Source organism: Engraulis encrasicolus, chromosome 17, assembly GCF_034702125.1.
Source record: "Engraulis encrasicolus isolate BLACKSEA-1 chromosome 17, IST_EnEncr_1.0, whole genome shotgun sequence".
NCBI classification, from domain to species: Eukaryota; Metazoa; Chordata; class Actinopteri; order Clupeiformes; family Engraulidae; genus Engraulis; species Engraulis encrasicolus.
In genome coordinates, this window is record NC_085873.1 from 18,301,927 (window position 1) to 18,314,896 (window position 12,970).

General features: G+C 43.7%; 1 protein-coding gene across 1 annotated transcript in view; it reads left to right on the top strand.

The window, feature by feature from the left end:
* Positions 1 to 12,970, top strand: part of ccdc6b (coiled-coil domain containing 6b) — a 94,699-nt gene that overhangs the window by 35,593 nt on the left and 46,136 nt on the right. Inside the window, exons 5-6 of the mRNA XM_063221919.1 lie at positions 1,719 to 1,879; positions 6,857 to 7,013. Coding sequence (XP_063077989.1) covers positions 1,719 to 1,879; positions 6,857 to 7,013 — 318 coding nt within the window. The remainder of the gene's footprint in view (positions 1 to 1,718; positions 1,880 to 6,856; positions 7,014 to 12,970) is intronic.

The window sequence follows — 12,970 nt, forward strand, 5'->3', positions numbered from 1 at the left end:
CTGACCGTTGTTAGAATTACATAATGTGTGGTGGACGTCTATATAATAATAATAATAATTATAATTATAATACCTTTGTTTTATATAGTGCCTTTCAAAACACCCAAAGTCACTTTACATAATATCAGTGTAAGTGTATGTAAGTATGTAGGTGTGTAGGTGTGTGCTTGTGGATACTAAAAGGCAAAGGCCTCCAAATAGAGGTGGGTTTTAAGGTATTGTTTAAAGATGCATTTTGAGGCATTTTGAATGTGTCTGGGTAGGTTTTCCAGATGAGTAGGGCAGCTGCTGAAACCACCGCCTCCTGCCGTCAGGAGAAAGAAAATAGGACTTGGACTTGAAGTTGCTGAAGCAGGGTTTCCCACTTGTACAGCAGGAGTAAAATATACATGACTGTGCAATATACCGAATTACAACCATACGCAACGAGATGCTCTCTCTCTCTCTGTTGCGGCCCCGTTCAATGTTTCATTGAAGGACTGTGGACGGGGACCGACCTACACCTCTGTGATTCAATGTAAGGCGCTGGTGTAATTTTAGCCAAGGGCAGGCTGCCTAAGTGTGTCCGCAGTTGCACCCCTCCCTAGTCAGTGGCGACCTTGGGTGCATGGCTCCCCGTCAGAGGCCGTATCTCGTTACCCAAGCAAGGGGATGGATGGACACCAGGCTGAGGGTAGGCTAAGGTAGCGCAAGGGCCAAGCGGTGTAACTTGTGAATGACATGGGTCTCCTTGAAGTCACCCCTGAACACTACACTGGACATGTAGGTTATGTTTCATCATGTGTGCTAGTAGAAATCAACAGTAGCTTTTTCATTTGTTTGGTTATTTCATGAGCAGAATTAGTTCTTGCTTTCTGCCTTGTGTGTAAAATGGGAGAGTAACTGCACTGCTGTGCTGTGCTGTCTCAAACAAGTTGGATATGTTGGCAAGGTTCAAACAAAGGTTGTCCTTGACAACCTAGCAACATAGAACATTGCATTATGCAAGGAGAATTTTCCATGTTGAAGGTAGAAATAATCCTGTATCTACTGTATTGTTCAAAGCAAAAGTACATTGAAATGCCACACATTTCTGCATGTATTTAGCATGTTTTGAGTGAGGACACTTTCAGTTAGTGTTGTCTACTTATTTACTGTTTGTATTTCCTTATGTGCAGCCGTGGCCTAGTGGTTAGAGAGTTGGTCTTTCAATCTAGGGGTTGCTGGTTCGAATCCCCCCTGACCTCCCTACATCTCAATCCATGGCTGAAGTGCCCTTGAGCAAGGCACCTAACCCCACATTGCTCCAGGGACTGTAACCAATACCCTGAAAAATAATAGTTGTAAGTCGCTTTGAATAAAAATGAAAGCGTCAGCTAAGTGCAATGTAATGTAATGTAATGTAATGTATAGCTCATGTCTACCCTGTGTGAATGTATCTGAAGATGGAGATCATGTGATGATGCATAAAATCATTGTGTGTGTGCATCAGTTTTGTGTGTACATTTTGGCCCAGTGGTTAAAGAGATGGACTTTAGATCAGAGGGTTGCCAGTTCAAATCCCACCCTTCCACTCACTTTCTAACTCAATGGCTAAAAGTTGTCTTTGAGCAATGCACCTTTGGGGATGGGACTGCAACCCATACCCTGTACTTAAAATACATGTAAGTTGCTTTGCATAAAAATGTCAACCAAGTATGATATAATGTTTTTTGATTTTGGTGCTCTGTCCGTCCCAGAATCCTCCAGGAGAAGCTTGACCAGCCAGTGTCTGCTCCTCCATCGCCGCGGGATATCTCCATAGAGCTGGACTCCCCGGAGAACTTGATGCGCCACATCCGCTTCCTCAAGAGCGAGGTGGAGCGACTCAAGAAGAACCTGCGCACCGCAGAGCTGCAGCGTGAGTAACGCACGCGCGCACACACACACACACACACACACACACACACACTCTTGCACACACACACGCACACGCACACACACACACCATCTGCTTCCTTAAAAGTGAGGTGAAGCACAGAGCTTGATTTGGAATCTAATCTTTTTGGGCTTGGTCTTGGCCGGACTCGAACGTCTTTGGACTCGGTCTTGTCTCTGCCTTGACTAATCTGGTCTTGGACTTTTCTTGGAGCTCACAAAGGTGGACTTGACTATTATTAGCCCTGGTGAATAGTACCACCAGAGACAGTGGGGTAGTTGATTCAAGCCCGTACATTTCCGGGATGCATGTGATGCCAGGTGAACACCTCTTTAAGAGATCAGCGGAGGTTGAGAATAAATAGAGTTCCTTTAGCGCACATCTTATGCACTCCGCCACCAAATGCCACAGAATGAGAAGAAGGAGGAGGGGACACCGCCACCCTTAGGAGACCAAGCTTGAGCACGCTCCTTTGCATCGGGTAGGCGGGGGTTGATTGATTCTAGTCCATTAGGCTATCTTTGGCACCACACAACAAACACATGCACGGTGTGCAAGTCCATCTGTCATTCCGTCTCAGATTTTTAGTTTTTACCTCCGCCAAGGAGGTTATGTTTTTGATCGCGTTGGTTTGTTTGTCTGTCAGCAGGATGACTCAAAAAGTTATAAACTGATTTTGATAAAATTTTTGGATTTGTTGGAAATGACAAAAAGGAACAAGTCATTAAATGTTGGTGGTGATCTCACTGATCTGGGATTTTTTTTTAGGTATATTATAGGCATAGGATTCCGCAACGTCTCAATGGCATCAGTGACCCCATGGCCTTGGCGGAGGTTTGCACACTCTGAGTGCTTCTAGTTCTTTGAGTGGTGACATTTGAACGGGTGAGCGGAGTTTGATCAAATCCTGTGTTTGCTTGATGGTCCACCTAGAAAAGGGACATGAGCTGATTACCTTTTGGGCAGGATAAAGATGACCACGGAGCCGAGGCAGAGTGTTGGTGTCCGTCAGCCTGTCTGTTTATTTGTCCCTTTGAGTGGGAAGTGTGAGAGGGAGTACTAGTACAAAAGTTGCTCTGCATGTGTACTTTTTTGCTGCACGGATGTAGAAAGTATGCACATTTCTTTGTTTTTCCAGACTGCACATTACATCTGTACTTTCGCTCCATGTCAGTCCCTGTCAACTTCATGCAAGGAGCCTAACTTGCGACAAGCACGATTCTGAGTAGCTGCTGTGACATCTAACGGCCACCAGGTGGAGCCAGAGGCTGAGATTTACTGCTATTCAGGACCACTGTGCGTAGAAATTCATGCGGCGTAAATGCAAAACGGCAAAACAATGAGTAAAGTATGACATTGGCACATGGAGAAACTATAGGCCTACATTTCAGCCATTTATGTTTTGAGAAATTACATAAGATTTTACCCATGACATGTATAATAGTACATTGTCATTTATATTAACAAATGCAGTACAGTGAATCATCTGTTTGCAACACACTTTTCATTCGTCCCTCATGCAGGGGTCTATGCAATAAAACATTTTTTAAACAAAATAGGAGCACAGATAAGATTTAGGAGCACTGTGAAATTGTTAACACACAGACAAAAAGGGTCTAAGAGGCTTTGCCTTTTCCCCCACACACATAGGTGTACACATTCTATATGAGGAGTGCTGGTCACAGGGCCAGTTTTTCAAAATTCCTCCCAGTAAAAGGGCTGAACAACATATTACACATTTATCTATATTCACATTAATTTCTATATGCAGCCCGATGTCTCCTCTGCGTCAATGAAGGCCTGTCACCTAACTCATTATCATACAACTGTAAAACAAAGCCTGGGGAGTGTCAGTAAACTCATCCCAACTGTCCCTTCTCTGAAGGTTTTTTATTGCTCCCAAACCCAACTTAACTACAACAACTTGATAGGCTTTTGATCCCTCTTGTCTTTCAAGCACTCATGGTTAAAGGTAAAGGATGTATTTACTCCAGGAGTAAAAAAAAACGGAAATCGTATAAAAAAAAGATATATATATATATATATATATATATATTACAATTTCGGAAACTATGACGGCCAAATTTAAACTATGGCGGTGCGCCATAGTTCCATCAATGTATGGGAAACACTGAAGCTTGACATGGTCAAAGCTGTTGATTTGTAGAAGCAGGGACTATCCTCATACCAACTCTTATCACTCAACACACACACAGTCCTTGTTATGGCCTCCCTCATCATTTTTGTTTATTTGCTTCACGGAAGAAATGTGGCTACAATTGGCCACATTTGAAGTGTCGTTCATTCAAGGAGTGTTAAAATAGTAAGTGGCTTTGTTGCCAGTCACATGACTTTATCAAATGTCATCTGTGACCTTGTCGCCATGTCCCTGGCATTCCTGATGTGGCCAGCTGTTACGTAATGGTTAAGGTGTTGATCGTGGAATCTGAAGGTCGCCGCCGGTTTGATTTCCTTACCAGTAGGAACTAGAAATGCACCCAGATAGGGTTTTCAGGCCGACCAGAACGGAGCCGGTGGCGGTGCCCGCACCAGTTACGTTCATACCGGTCTCTGAACTTTTTCCGCTCTTGACTGTGTTACCCAGATGAACCTGCTGATGGCCACATTGTTGTCACGGTGTGCAGAGAAAAAACAAGTATTTTGCCTTTTTTGGTTCGCAAACGCTTAGATCTATGGCGTGAACACGATGACTGGTTCGCGATTAGGTGTGGGAACTGGCACGGTTCGTTAAAACATTTGACTATGTTAAGTCTTTGCCTTCTCTTTGTTAAGTTAGAAACTGGAATGTCAACATCAACCCTGTCCCATAATTCAATTTGTGGTCACTAGGGGCGTCTAGATTTGTCGGCTAGCAATGGTGAAGAATCTTTTTTTAAATCCTGGGTCCGGTTCGTTATCGGGATCACCACCAAAATTTGTTCCTTTTGTCATTTCCAACAACTCCACAAAGTTTCAGCCATGTCCGTTCACAAGTTTTTGAGTTATCCTACTGACAGACAGACAGACAAACCAACGGGACTGAAAACATAACCTCCTGCAGAGGTAATAATGTGGGCGATGGTGACCTCATTCACTGTCATCCGTGGCTGAAGTTGCCCTTGAGCAAGGCACCTGACCCTACACTGATCAGGGGACTGTAACCAATACCCTGAAACTAAATAACTAAGTCACATAAAAGTGTCATCTAAGTGATATGTAATGTAATGTGTCAATGTCGTCATGTCAACATGGGATGAAGGTCCCTACTTTGCTACGTTCTACCATGTCAGAGATAGTCATATGATGTGATTTTATTTTGTCAATATGTTCAGTCGAATAATCATTGAGAGCCAAGACCCCATTTACTTTGATGTTAAATGTAAAGGCGTACAATATGCAGAGTATGAATTCAATCATGTGCTTGAATGTGTGCATGTGCACTGTATAGGATGGTGGCCTGGGTATTGCCACTTTGCTCATTGAAACTGTGCTGCCTATTGCCAAGTTAGATCTTTACATGAATATTTACTAAATAATAAACTACTATTTGATAGCATGACCAAAGTACAGTAAGTGTTTGCTGCTAAAATGTCTATTTCTGAGAATTCAAAACGCCTGACATGGAGATTTCATGTGTGATAAGTGCAGTCATAATAAATACTTAGAATTTAATGGCAGTGGTAAGTATTCATGAAAAATGTAACATTTGTTAATGGGCAGCATGAAATGTGGAAATAAACTACAAAAAATATAACACAGTGCACCGTTAAAACATTTCAAGTGAAGCATGCACATACAGTATGCATGGATTTACACACTTTGACAGGTTAGATGTTCCCCTTGGACTTTCCTTATCACAGCGAGCTTGCGGCGGTAGCGGCTCCATGTACTGGCATACTAACACATTTGCGTCTTTTATCCATTCGTTATCACACAATCCCTCCTTCACAGAAAGCTATGCGCATGAGGCCAGGCCAGCTTTCCTCCTCTCCTATCTATCTGCGTGGGCGCAGCATATTTATCTGAGGGAAAAGGAGCTGTGTCCGGTTCAGTGGCAGAATTGCATGAAATTGCATAAAAGAATTTCATAATAAGTTACCAAATGTAAAATTATGTAATATAATTTCAAACTGGTTTTGTGCTGGTGTTGTACTTGCTTGAGCCACTTGTCTGTTTTTTGTTTGCTTTGTATGCGTGTCTTGTGTTTTGTTTACCGTTTGTGTGGTATTCTTCCAGCCGTGTTCTCAACAAGTGCCTTATGGCCCCAGCGGAGGGCAATGCACTCCTAATCCATCTGATGATGGCCTATCCAGTGAGAACGAGATAGCAGAGGGCAGTGGGTCATACACACACACATATACACGCACACACACTTAATCTGACCAGCCAATTACATGAATGTGAGCCTGCTAGGAGGGGAAACTGCTCTGTGGGCTTGCATAACGCCAGCCCAGCTTCCCAGTCAATAAATGTTATGGTTCATTCTTTTGAAACTCGGCTGTCGGTAGACGCGAGTTTGCCCTCCGACAACCGTTGTAAATGCGTTCTATTGCAACAGCTGGAGACAAAACAAATGTCTGAAAACACTAATGTTAAACGAACTCGGAGTACACCGAGCTGTTCCGAGTTTGTGTTTCGGAACCCCGAGTTGAGTACCCGTTCTTTTGCAGTTTCCCGAGAGAGAGGTCTGGGTTTCCAACAACCGAATTTCAAAAGAATGCACCATTAATAGGCAGTCCTATGAAGTAAACAAGGGCCAGCACCCACAAGGTATACAAGGTCTTCCAACGGCATGTACAGTATATATAAGCTCTTTTCTCACCAAGTGCTTAGTAAATTCTGTGGATGTGTGTGTGAGAGGGTGTGCTTGTCTGTATTCATGTGAGCACACATCTGTGAATTGTTTTCCTTCCCACCAGGATAGACATGATAATGTGTGTGTGTGTGTGTGTGTCGCAGAGACGGAGAAGCGAGCGCAGTACATCGAGGAGGAGCGGCACATGAGGGAGGAAAACATCCGACTGCAGAGGAAGCTGCAGAGAGAGGTGGAGCGCAGGGAGGCCCTCTGCAGACAGCTGTCAGAGAGCGAAAGCAGTCTGGAGATGGACGATGAGAGGTACACACACACACACACACACACACACACACACACACACACATACACACACACACACACACACACACAGACGCTCAGTCATCATAGGTGGAGCATAAACAGCATAAGGTTCCTGCACTGCATCGGGTTTCTCATCAGTTTCTGAAAATGCCCTCTAGATTTCCAATGTGTGGTAAACAGATCCATACCTCACCCTCGCACCCCATGGTAGTGTACGGCAGTTAGTTGACCACCTAGCCCCCCACCCCCCAACTCCACTTGTGTGTACGCTGTTAGTTGTGCGTATGCTATGTCCTCTCTATTTCCAGCTGATCTCTATACATAGTTGGCTGTCTAAATTAAAGCACAGACACATGCGCGCACACATTGCGTCAAGCGTCAACAGCATGTTTACAGACTGCCCCTGTGCTGCATCATGTTTTTCAGTGTCTCAAAATGGCTACTTGATATCCCATGTGTGGTAAACAGATCCGTACCATTCCCAACCTTCAGCAGCCTCCCTCTTTCTCTCTGGTAAACATATCTGCAATGTTCCTAACCTTCACCAGCCTCCCCTCAACACACACAAACACTCACAATCCGACACATGCTCTCTCTCTTTCTTTCTCTCTCTCTCTGTCTCTCTCTCTCTCTCTCTCTCTGTCTCTCTGTCTCTCTCTGTCTCTCTCTCTCTCTCTCTCTCTGTCTCTCCAGTGTGCATTCTGTGGAACAACCTTGGTGGCAACTCCTCTCTTTCACCTCGGCTTTGACTGTGTCCTCCCCTCTAAATGGCCAGCTGTCAAGGACATGCTCTGTAATGAGTGTTCACAAACTGTTCATTCTATACGCAGCTGGTGTACAGTGTATAGTTGGTACATTGTATAGTTGGTGGGGAGAGTAATTAACCAATCCTCTCCCCATCTTCCTCTATGACTGAGGTAATTGAGGGCTGCCCCCTTACAAGGGTGAGGCATAAATGCAATTTTGTTGTTGTGCACTTGTGTGCTATGGAGTGCTGTGTCACAATTACAATAGGAGTTGGAGTTTCTCAGTTGGGCTATCGCTTTCTGTGTGATTTTTGGGGACACTCAAAGGCTAACTGGTTTCTTTGGCACTTTTTGCCGCCATTTGGGACCGCCAAGGTTACCTTTCTTGTCAAATACATCGATACACTTTGTATAATGGTGGCACGGGATTGTGGGGTGTGTGATTCAATTGCATGTATACGTGCGTGCAAGCTTTTTTGTGTGTGCGTGAGCTCAGTGAAGTTCATGCATTAAGATGAACTTAAAATTCAAATGGCCTGAGGAAAGAAACTTCTCACCGTTTCTGTTAATATTTTCAGCCTGCAATTTAACTCTCAGAATTCACTATTTGTAATGCACCAGTCACATACTGTGAAGTGCTCATACTAGACAATAATGGAACATCGTGTGTTAATATCGCAGAGCAGTGAGCTTAAAAGACAAGCTTTGAGGCGCACCGGTGCTGATGTTTGGGGGGGTTGGTTGGATGCCATGCTACCCACTAGAGGTGCTCCGATTGCTCGGCAGCCGATCATGATCGGCCGATAATGGCCAAAAATAGCCTGATCGGTGATCGGAAAAACATGCCGATCAAAAAACCGATCCAGAGATATTAAATTCCTCACGCAACCATTTTGCCTTTACACCTGCAGCTGCATGCCTAGGTGCTGGCTCTGCACAGCTGCTGCACCAAAAGAAGTATCTTTGCTTGTCTATAACTTTTCGGAATTCCCTCCTTCATTTTCACCATTTATAATCATATCTGCACCAACAATGATCTGATTTTCCGATCCATGCGCCGTTTAGCCTACATGACGCTTGTAATTTGCGAATGACGTGTCAGTCTCGCCATGTTCGCTATTTTGAGTTACAGCCTGTATGGAAGTTGTCAGTCAGCACGCAACAACTAAACGTTTCCAAAACAAACATCAACGGTATTGTTTTTAAAGTTGTAGCCTAATTGACAGCCAGTTCATTAGTTTGTAGTCGCTGCAACACCAAACAGCAACAGAGGGAGAGTGGACGGTGAAACTCAATGAGTCTGTGCAGGGAATTCTACAATCTATGACAGTGTTACAGAGAAAGAGCTTTCCTCCCAGACACGCTGTGTTTTGCGTGTTGCCTGTTCTTTCAAGTGAAGTTTTTTTTTTCTTGTTTAGAATCTCAAGTGTTTCAGTTACAATGTAATTTGCGATTGACTCCTCGCCAGTTAGCCATTTTACGTTATAACCTGAGTAGTTGCCTCGGTCAGCACGCGACAACTTCACGTTGTCCGCACAAACATGTCAACGTTATTCTTTTCAAAGTTGTAATTGACAGTCAGTCGATTAGTTTGATAGTCGCTGAAACGCCAAACGGCGACAGATGAGGGGAGAGGGAGAGAGCTCAGACTCAGAACGGCAGCGGAGCACTGCAGCTGTGGACTGTGACAGAGAGGGGAGGGGCTCTCCTCACGAGGCTGCTCATTTAAAGCGACAGGGTTTTTTCTCGTATGTAGAAGACTGTTTGAAGTAATGTTTCAGTTTCAATTCAATCTTAAATAGTTTAGTAATTATATGCAATAACTTATAAATTGATTAATACTGTAGACTTACTTGTAGGCTATATTACCAACACTAGTCTGAAAGATAATAATAATAATAATAATAATAATAATAATAATAATAGCCTAATAATAGGCCTACATTGTGAAAGCGACATGTGCTAATTAAGATTGATTGGTTTATGGGCAGAAATGGTATTCAATAAGGATAATTAATAGGCTATTAAAAAAATAGGAAATAATTTCTGTGATCGGCAATGATCGGTGATCGGCAGATAAAGATTTTTGGTGATCGGTATCGGTGATCGGGCCAAAAAATGGTGATCGGAGCACCTCTACTACCCACTCTGACATCCTGTGCTCGGCTGGTGAGAAAATGTGAGAGCCATTTGCTGAGTGAAGTGTCCAGTCCCCATGTCTTATTATATCTTATTGACCATAATGAGGGAATGATGGTATCACCAGTCTCACAACATTGTCCTCTGCCTGTGTTATCTATTGATTTTTGAGAGAGAAATACATTTATTCTGCCATACAAAGACAAAGAGCAGTAACTACATATTTTTTGTCAAAAGTGAGTTTAGACTGAAAATGAAGAAGTTATACCAAAAACACCTTTATTATCTTGTGCCAAAGCTGTATGGTCAAAATGCCTCCCTTTTTAAAGATATTGCTGTGTCAAATTAGCAGTAGCTACAATATCCAACCTAACAAAACTTTGAAAGCCTTTTTCTCAGTTTCAGTATGGGCATTGTTACTGCACCTTGCCTTTGTAGGGCTGTGTTTTACCAGAGAGAATAGAGAGAGAGAGGTTCCATTGGCCCATTGTTTCCTGGTTCTATTATGGCCCCCTTTAGGCAGACCTAGGCAGACCTAAGGACTGTTCTATTCATTGTAGGAGCATTATGACACGGCCCTTTAGGCAGACCGGAACCTGGTCATGTTAGGTGCCCATAGAAACCTATTATGTTGGCATATCTCTATACTTAAAGAATCTCTGGTTTTACTCTATGTCCACTGTTCACAGGGACATTGTCCTGTTTTCTGGGAGATGTTGTGTAGCTCTTGCCTGACCTTGCAGTTGTGTCCACTTTTTTCCATCCTGAGTCATATCCTGCATTCTTAACGGGGATTCTTATGGGGATTTCCGTCTGCCCTTTTTCGCTGCCCATTTTTCCCATATTATCTGTCGATCATGCTCCATCATATCCGGCATTATTTTGTGATGGCTGTGGAATTGTGGGGGAGAGATAGGAGGGAATATATGTGGCATTTCTGTCACCTGTCTCGACCTGTGACAAAGTGCCATGACAAACAGCGGGGTCACTTCTGGAGGACCTAAGACAAGAACGACTGGAGCACTCTGAATACATTTATACGGTAGTTGGGTCAAAGACGTCCAAAATGGCATTGTCATTCAGTGTAACGGATACCTTCTGCTGACTGTAACTGTAAAAAACATGACTCTTTTTATTTTATTTTTTTCCAGTGAATTCAATACAAGCCTCGGCTGTCATCCATTCACTTGAAACTATTTAAAAATCATGTTTTTTTTACCGTTACAGTCCGCAGAAGGTATCCGTTACACTGAATGACAATGCCATTTTGGACGTCTTTGACCCAGTTGTTATTTTTAAGTCATTGTGCTTCAACCCAATGACTGATGTTTCGATGCTGCATGTGCAGCTGTTTGTTTTGATTGTGTGGTCCAGGACAGTGTGTACCAAAGAGGCAAGGCTAGGGCACAAGTGACCCCATTCTTGCTACTATGACCAAGGGAGTATTCTAAGAACCTGGCTAAGTAGTAAACCAAGTACCTTGAGGTAGTGTTAAATCATCTAATAGAACAGCCTGGAGTCCTCTGTTTCTTAGCTAAATGACACCCTTGAACCACTTGACTTGTTTACCACTTCCTGTAGGTGAACCTTATTCTTGGAATGGAACCCAGTGTCATTTTTATTGGCGTTTCAAAGCTGTGTGGGCGGTTGTTTGTTTAGATTGTGTGGTGAAGGACCTTGGACACCAAAGAGGCTAGAACACAAGTGACTATTAAGTTTGCAAGTGTGACATGGTGTGTCACCTTACCTTGCCAAGGTGTCAGAGCAAACTACTGGGTTAATTCTCCAGGACGTGTTTTTGCACTCTGAATATTTTGAGTTATTTTAAGTATTTTTTTCATTGTGGCGCAAAGCAGTGACTGACATATCAGTGCTGTGAGTCTGTCACCACTTTGTGTTATGATTTTGTGGTCCTGAACCGTGAACACCAAAGAAGCTAGAGCACGATTGACATCGCTTCATCTTGTCTGGCGGAGACTCTCACTCACTCCAGCAAGACAGACGATGACAGATATGACAGCAGTGATGCGATGGAGCAGATGAGACAGGTTGTAGTGGCTGGTGGCGCAGAGGGCATCTGGGGCCTATAAGGAAAGGAGGACGCCAGGTTCTTCTATTAGATGATTTACCTCTTAACTTAACCTGGTTTACTCCTGAACCAGCTTCTGACGGTAGGACACATAGACGCGAATTTGGCCAATCGAAGCAAACTTCGCCATTCATTCCTATGAGAGAGGCGAAGGCAAGTGAAAGCAAGCGAACGGGAGCGAAGCGCAGCAAAATTATTAAAGAAAGTTTAATGTTGCAAACGAAAAATGCAAATGAGGAGCGAATTCGCCTGCGGCGGCCCAATCAAATCAACAACATAACTGTTCCATTACATTTGATTCGCCGCGACGACCTGATGATGGTTGAGCCATCAGTGAATTTCGCCTCTCTTCGCCTCGCTCGCTTCGCCTCCTATGTGTCCCTACTGTTAGTTTACCCCTCAGAGAGAGTAACGCTGCTTCTGTTGACATTAGCAGAGTGCGAGCGAACACATGGCCCCATAGTGGGAACTGCAATGTAGGTTAATCTGGACTTACCTCGTGCCACACTGTACAGGGCATATGGGTCGTGCCAGTCATGCCAGCTCAGCACTGTTAGGAATGCCCTGTTGGGCACATGAATGCCAGGCTTGCTTGCTCAGTTTTTTGTTGGGTTTGTATTTCAGGTTGTCGCTTTATTTCGGGTTTTCTTTGTTTGACTTTACTTTCTTTTATATAAACATGCAAGTTACCAAACATGCACATGGCAATACCTTGAGAAACAATATTGTATTTTGCATCAAAATCCCCCACCTGGCCCTGCTGTGGCTCAAACAGTAGGGCACTGCACTGTCACGCCAGGGACCTGGGTTTGATTCCAGCCCGAGGTCATTTCCCAATCCTCCCCCATCTTTCATCTCACACTATAAAATCCTTAACCCACCCCCACCCCTCAAAAAAAAAGAAACGGGGAGAAATTTGATAGCATTTTGCAGCACTACCATGTTGTGATTATATTGCTGTGAAGCATCTCTCTGTAGTTATT